At 46.6% G+C, this 7,981-nt stretch overlaps 1 protein-coding gene across 1 annotated transcript; it reads left to right on the top strand.

Moving 5' to 3' along the window:
• The first annotated feature begins 1,374 nt into the window (after positions 1-1,374).
• Positions 1,375-4,135, top strand: atp6v1f (ATPase H+ transporting V1 subunit F). Its single transcript, XM_078235705.1, has 2 exons — positions 1,375-1,678; positions 3,143-4,135. The coding sequence occupies exons 1-2, from the start codon at positions 1,521-1,523 to the stop codon at positions 3,342-3,344; spliced, it is 360 nt and encodes a 119-aa protein (XP_078091831.1). The 5' UTR covers positions 1,375-1,520; the 3' UTR covers positions 3,345-4,135.
• Positions 4,136-7,981: the final 3,846 nt, after the last annotated feature.

Here is a 7,981-nt window from a genome sequence, read left to right on the forward strand (position 1 = left end):
AAGTATGTAAAAACTTTTACTATCAGTTTTTATATTTTGTGCTAGTTTACTTTCATAATCTAGCTTTCCTTTCTTTATTGCCGCCTTAGTATATTGTTTTTAAAGCCTTCCCAATCTTCTAGTTCCCCACTAATTTTGGCCACTGTATGCATTGGTTTTTAATTTGATACTCTCCTTTATTTCCTTTAGTTATCCATGGCTGGTTATCTCTTTTCTTACATTCCTTCACTGGAATATATTTTTGCTGAGTACTGAGAAAAATCTCCTTTAAAAATCCTCAACGGTCCCTCCAATTAGTCTGTGTTCCCAGTCTACATTAGCCAACTCTGCCCTCATCCTATTGTAATCCCCTTTGTTCAAGCAGAGGACACTGGTTTGGGACCCTACTTTCTCACCCTCCATCTGTATTAGAAATTCAACCATATTTTGATCACTTATTCCAAGAGGATCCCTCGCAAGGAGATCATTAATTTTACCTGTCTCATTACACAGGACCAGATCCAAGATAGCTTGCTCCTTCGTAGGTTCTGTAACATACAGTTTGACCATAGCACAGCACAGTACAGGCCCTTCGGCCCTTGATGTTGTGCCGAGCTTTGTCCGAAACTAAGATCAAGCTATCTCACTCCCTATCATTCTAGTGTGTTCCATGTGCCTATCCAATAACCGCTTGAAAGTTCCTAAAGTGTCTGACTCCACTATCACAGCAGGCAGTCCATTCCACACCCCAACCACTCTGAGTAAAAAACTTACCTCGGACATCCCTCTTATATCTTCCTCCACGAACCTTATAGTTATGCCCCCTAGTAACAGCTACATCCACCCGAGGAAATAGTCTCTGAAAATTCTCAACAACTCTTGAGATTACGGTGTGGTAGCAGTCCATTCCAGCCATTTTCAACTCTATCCCATAGCCCTAAGTGTTGTCCTCTTGGGCCTGACTCCCTTGAAGACTTTCAAATTTCTATGAAATGTATTTTATGCTGACAAACTATTACTTCCCAATGTGGATTTTCTCCGGTTTCCTCCCAAAGTCCAAGGATGTGCAGGTTAGGTGGATTGGCCATGCTAAATTGCCCTTTGGTATCAGGGAGACTAGCAGGTTAAATATGTAGGGTTACTGGGATAGGACCTGAGTGACACTGTGACGAATGGCCTCCTGCCCTATCGGGTTGTGGCTGGGAGACTAATCTTTAAGCTGGGCCAGGCCGGCTGTATTTGTCAGTTGGTTATCAGATAGCCCCACACTGGCCACAGTAGCCATGGTGGTTGTGGCAGATGCTGTGTGGGGTGTCCTCGCGCTCGCCCAGTCGGCTGCGCTTCACACCTGGCAGGTGCGGCAGCCGTTATAGCGCACGCGCACTGGCTTTCTTTGGGCGCAGGTACGCAGAATCAGTGCTCGAGGAGTTGACCGGAGGCGTGACGTCGCTGGCGGCCGGAGCAACAGTGCGCAGGCGCGCGGCCCTACCGTTCGGGGTATATAAAGCTGGAGTCGGAGCGGCTGCGTTTCAGACGCCGGGATGGCGATGAGAGGCAAGTTGATTGCTGTCTTAGGCGATGAGGACACCTGCACCGGCTTCCTGCTGGGCGGGATCGGCGAACTCAACAAGAACCGTCGGCCCAACTTCCTGGTGGTGGAGAAGGAGACGAGCGTGACGGAGATCGAGGAGACTTTCAAGTGAGAGCGACCGCGCCTGAGGGAGGGCGGAAACTCGAGGCCGGGGCTGGACTCCGGGCCTAGGAGAGGGGAGGGCGAGGTTAAACCGACACCTCGTTCCCATGGCACTATTTCAAATAAGAGCTGGGGATTTATTCCTGGTTGATGTTTGCCATAGTCAACATCACTTTGAGATGTCCTGTGTCTTGGGGCTGGAAGGTTCCAGTATGATGCTGGGCAGGGCTGCGACCCAGAGCATGACACTGGGGCTGATCCTTTCTACTTCCTCATACTGCTCTCCACCCTGGACCTTGTGAACTGTGCAGGCTGCAGATACCATTGGGGGAATCTGCCAGTGTGCAGGATCTGATTCATCCCGGCCCTGCTCTCGACATCTGTCACCCCTTGTTTGAGGACGTGAATTCCTCTCGTGACTGAGGGAACTGCCAGTCAGTGCTGTTCCTATCGGTATTTGGAGTGGGGTCAGCTCGGCCTGAGGCTACATTGGCCAGCCCTCCTCTGATTTGGGTCCTCCCTTTCTCACTCTGGATGCTCTGACTCTGCTTCCCCTGTGCCCCTTTTAAGGGCAACCTGATTCCATTTCCCTATCTTCCATACACCTCGCCCCCTCTCTCCAAATGTTGTGCTCTCTCTTTCCAGGAATAATCCCATGTTTAGTGGTTGAGGGTTTTATTGATTCCTGTAGTCAACCTCTTGCTTGTACGCACTTCGAGTGGGGGAGTGCCTCTGTACTAGGATTGTGGTCGGTACAGACTCGATGGGCCGAATGGCCTCCTTCTGTACTGTAGGAATTCTGTAATTCTACCACAAAGTGCTGCGCTTGGTTTGCCCAGCATTGGGCGCGGTTGACGTCTTCCGCGCCCGTTGGGCACCGCAGGGGTTGGGGTGCGTTATTGACCCTGACAATCACATTTTAATTTGATGTTTTTAAGTTTCCTTTGTACTTTGATTTCTGTTCGGGCTGTTCCCCCTCCTTTTTGGGGAGCTGCCCCTTTTACTTTGTCCTGACTTAATCTGAGTTTGTTTATTTGGTTTGACCTAAAAAGAGGGCAGAGTGGGGTGGAATTTATAGAATCACTACTGTGCAGAAGGAGACCATTCGACCCGTCGAGTTTACTCTGAAGGAGCATCTTACCTGTGCCCTCCCCTCTATCCCCTTGACCTCATGCGTTTACCAGCGCCAATCCACCTAACCTACAACTGTTGGAAATCCACACAAACATGGGGAGAACATGCAAACTCCACACACCCAAGGCCAGAATCAAACCCAGGTCCCTGCTGCCCCTTGTGGACAGCTGAATGTCTGATCCTCCCTGTGATGGTGTCCCTTTTGAGGATAGGAGGGAGAGGGTCAGTGGACAACCTTTGTCACCTGATTCTGTGAGGTTGTGTATGAATTGATTTCCGCCCCATTGATCCAGCCCAGCTGTTGGAGTAAACTTTCCTGTTTTCTTTTCCCTGCAGGAGTTTCTTGAGCCGTGATGACATTGGGATCATCCTGATCAATCAGTACATTGCAGAAATGATTCGTCATGTCATTGATGCTCATACTCTCTCCATTCCTGCTGTGCTGGAAATTCCATCCAAGGAACACCCATATGATGCTTCTAAAGACTCCATCCTGCGCCGTGCCAAGGGAATGTTTAGTACTGATGACTTCCGATAGCTGGACTTGTACAGTACTGGCTCTGTGGCACAGAACTGCCCGTTCTACCCCTCATCAGGACTGTCCCTTAGTGTTGTTTTGTTGTATGTTGTGCAGAGTGCTGATTTCCCCTCGAGGTTGCCATCAAATTCACCACACTCCGCAGAAAGTTTTCTCCACTCCTCCTGGAGATCAGTTGCCCCAACCCACTGCTTTGATGTGCTTTCACTCAAAATTAATCCAGGAGAATGGAAACATCATCCGTCATTGGATCTGAACTCCAGTAATAAGTGATGTTTACTCTGTATCTAACCCTGTGCTGTACCTATCCTGGGAATGTTTGATGGGATGGTGTAGAGGGAGCTTTACTCTAACCCTAGTGTAAATCCATCCAACGCTGATCTTTGATTTATTCCTGAAAGATTATTGATGTTTTGGGTTGCTCTCTGCCCAAGCTATCAGAGTGGAGGGGTTGGGGAGCTGTTTAAATATTCATGTTAAAGTAGCAAGTGACTGAAACTGTTCATGCAGGAAGCACTGAAACCTGGACTGCGAGGGTGATTGAGAGGTCAGTGTTGTCGATTACATTATCTATTTAATGGGCATACCACTAAAAACAGAATGGTTGACTACTGAACCTTTGCAGTGTGCTCAGGCGGCTCCAGGTTTGTGCTGGTTAACATGCTGAATGCAGTTCTTATCCGGTCCTATCTGGCTTTTCCTTGTGCTCTTTGAAGAGTTGTACATTTATGATGATGCTTGTCTCTGACCTGTACGTCCATCAATAAATAAACATCACAGGTTTTCTCATGCTGCTGGATTCTGATTTTTGCATTGAATTCTTCTCACTTGAACCTTTCAGTCGTTTCAGCTGAATTTTTACGGTGTGCGTGTGTGTGTGGCCTTCCTCTCCTGCTTCTCCCTAAAAAGCAATCTTTTAGTTGAATACTCTCAAACTCTACAGGCTAATCTTCCATCTTTCCCCTTCTGTAAACTTGAGTTAATCTGAAACACTGCTCTCTCTATCGAAACTGGCACTAGTTCCTACTCGCCCATCACTCCTCTTTCTGCTGACCTACATTGTCTGGCAACGTGTTTTTTAATTCTTGTCCTTGTGTTCAACTCCCTCTGTGAGTTTCTTCCTCCCTATTTCTAACTTGTAGATGTATCAGTCTAAGATCCCTGAACTCCTCCAACTCTATCCTCTTGTGCATCCCTGATTTTCAATGCTCTTTCATTGGGCATGCATTCAGCTGATTAAGCCATAAGCTTTGGAATTCTCTCCCTAAAAAACTTGCAATGGATTTCCTTTAAAATGTTACTTTAAATCTCTGATGAATTTGGCTATCTCGTACCATCGCATCATGGCTCAGTGTCAAGTTTCTGTCCACTATAACTCCTATGAACTACCTTGGGACATTAAAGGTGCTATATAAATGCAGATTGTTGATTAGTACACTCTGCCCTGATTCAATCTAACCTTTCCCTAAGTGCAAGTATCTACTAAGTGAACAAGACTAATGAGGCTCGGATTGGGCTGCTTAATCCTGTCCTTATTGAGCAGGGAATTACAGCAGAGGCTGTATTGACAGAGCTTGTAGGGGAGGTTACTGGGGACCTGGGAGTTCCTCAGGTATCAAGTTACCAGGTGCACTTGTGTGAAGGACCCACACCTGCACTTCCTCAGTTCTCTGCCAGGTGGCAGGTCTGACTCACAATACCTTGACCTTCATCACAGGTAGGTTAAGGAGACAGGTTCTGCATCCACTCCAGCTGGAACAGAAATCAAATCCCATGTTGTTAGCACCTCGGCTGTCCTAAGGTGTCAAGTTGCTGTGACAACTTTTACATGCAGTTGTTGTCTGGACTGATGGTAGAGGCTCCAATTTCCTTTCCATCACATGGCTGACCAGGATGCTCTCCTGCTCTTACCATGTGCCACGGATGTATGTTGGAAGGATTTACAAGTTGATAATCAACCTGTTTGGTCATTATGTATAAATCTTCCTGGGTTGTCAAGTCCTGGAATAGGTCTCGAATTCAACTGCTGGCTTAGGGGCAAGGACATTACCCACTGGGCCACGAGACCTACCTCTCTCTACATGCTTGAATTTTTGTTTTATAATGCTCAAAATTCTTTATCCAATGTCATTTTTCTGTATCTCTGCTCCAATCATGAAGAATAACCTTTTCCTAAATTGAAGGTTTGAGGTTTCCTCCACTCACTGTGGTTGACGGGGCAATCAACCGTGTCCGACCCATCTCCCTCAGCTCTGCCCTTCCCTCCCAGAGTTCCTCTTGTCCTCGCTTTTCACCTCACCGGCCTCCACAGTCAAAGGATCATCCTCCATCATTTCTGCCTATTCCAGCATGATGCCACCACTAAAGATAACTTCCCCTCACCTTTCTTGTCAGCATTCAGCAGGGACTGCTTCCTCCATGACACCATGGTACATTCTTCCATTATCCCCATCCTTTCATCCCCTTCCCATGGCACCTTCCCTTGTAATTGCAGAAGGTGCAACGCCTGTCCCTTTACCTTCTCACTGTCCAAGGACCTGGACACTCCTTTCAGGTGAAGCATTGTTTCACTTATACCTCCTTCAATTTGGTCTACTGTTTTCACTGCTCCCAATATGGTCTTCTCTACATCGGGGAGATTAAACGCAGACTGAGTGACCACTTTACGGAACATCTTTGTGCTTTCTGCAAGCATAACCTCAGCTTTCCAGTCACTTGCCATTTCAGCTCAGTATATTTGCTCTGATGCCCACATGTCTTTCCTTGGCCTGCTGCGCGCTCCAGTGAAGCCCAACACAAACTTAAAGAACAACATCTCTTCTGATAAGGCACGGTACAGCCTTATAGACTCAATATTAACCATAACTTAATCTTTATCCCCTTTTTTGGTTCCCTTCGCTTACCCCATACAATCCCCACACCCAGATAGCTATCTGTCCCTTTTTCAGTTCTGCTTCCACTGACACTGATGTTTGTTCTCCTATTAACACATTCTGCTACCTTCCCTTCATGCCACTATTAGCCCCTCTCTAGTCCTTTAATAGCACCATTAACGCCCCCTTTGTTCCATGTTCATGACATCTTTGTCGCTCTCCTTGGCTCTAACCTATCACTGACTGACATTCCATTCTGCCTCACACAATTTATTATTATAGAATTATAGAAACCCTACAGTGCAGAAGGAGGCCATTCGGCCCTTCGAGTCTGCACCGACCACAATCCCACCCAGGCCCTACCCCACATATTTACCCGCTAATCCCTCTAACCTAAGCATCAGGACTCGAAGGGGCAATTTTTTTTTTTTAACCTGGCCAATCAACCTAACCCGCACCAATTTATTACATTTCTTTCCCTTTTCAGTTCTGGAGGTCATATGAACCTGAAATGTTAACTCTTTATCTCTCTGCAGATGCTGCCAGATCTACTGAGTTTATCCAGCGTTTTCTAATTTTATATTGAGAGGAACTGTTGCTGACAGTTAAACTTTCTGTTATAGCAGGAGCTGTAACTGAATGAGAAAAAGTGTTAAAGGTGTATGCTATGTACATCTCACCTGCAGAAAGTCTGTAACAATTAGATCACTGGGCATTTTATCCTGAGATCAGTAAATCGAAGGACTGTAAATCTGAGTTTGGGAACTCGATCCTTTAATCCCAAGGATTGTTTTTTTTTATTTGTTCACAAGATAAGGGTGTTGCTGGCTAGATCAGCATTAATGTCCACCTTTAATTGTCCTCAAGATGATGGTGTTTTGCTGCCTTCTTGAACTGCCACTGTCCATTTGATGTAGGTACATCCTCATCACTGTCAGGGAGGGAGTTCCAAAATTTTGACCCACAAACAGTGATGTAATCCCTAGTCAGGATGGTGTGTGGCTTGGAGAGGAGCTTGCCGATGGAGGTGTTCCCAGGCATCTACTGCCCTTGACCTTCTAGATGGTTGCAAGTTTGAATGGTGCTGTCAAAGGAGCCTTGGTGAATTTCTGCAATATTTCTCACAGATGTATATGGAGGTGGCACAGTAGTTAGCACTGCTGCCTCAGTGCAAGGGACCTGGGTTTGATTCTGGCTTTGGTGCCTGTCTGTGTGTAGTTGGCATGTTGTCCCCATGTCTGCATGGGCTTTCTCCCACAGTCCAGAGATTTGTAGGTTAGGTGGATTAGGCATGGTAAATGCACAGGGTTGCAGGAATAGGGAGGGCCTACCTAAGATGCTCTTTTGGAGAGACGGTGCAGTCTCAATGGGCCTAATGGCGGCCTCCTGCACTGTAGGGTTCTATGGCAGACAGCTGCTACTTTGTCTGGTGGAGGAGGTGAAAGTTGAAGGTGATGGATGGGGAACTAATCAAGTGGGTTGCTTTGTCCTGGATAGCATCGAGCTTCTTGTGGTAGCCATCTCCACTCCATAAAATTTCTCCTGAATTCTCTTTGATTAGTGATTATTTTAAAATTAAAGTCCCTAATTTTGTACTCCCATTGATGTGGAAACATCTTCAAATCACAGAATCTCTACAGTGCCATTTGGCCCATCGAGCCTATACTGACAGCGATCCCACCCAGGCCCTATCCCTGTAACCCCATGTATTTAACCTGCTAATTCCCCTGACACTAATGGACAATTTATCATGCCAATCCACCT

Source organism: Mustelus asterias, chromosome 19 (genome assembly GCF_964213995.1).
Source record: "Mustelus asterias chromosome 19, sMusAst1.hap1.1, whole genome shotgun sequence".
Taxonomy (NCBI): Eukaryota; Metazoa; Chordata; class Chondrichthyes; order Carcharhiniformes; family Triakidae; genus Mustelus; species Mustelus asterias.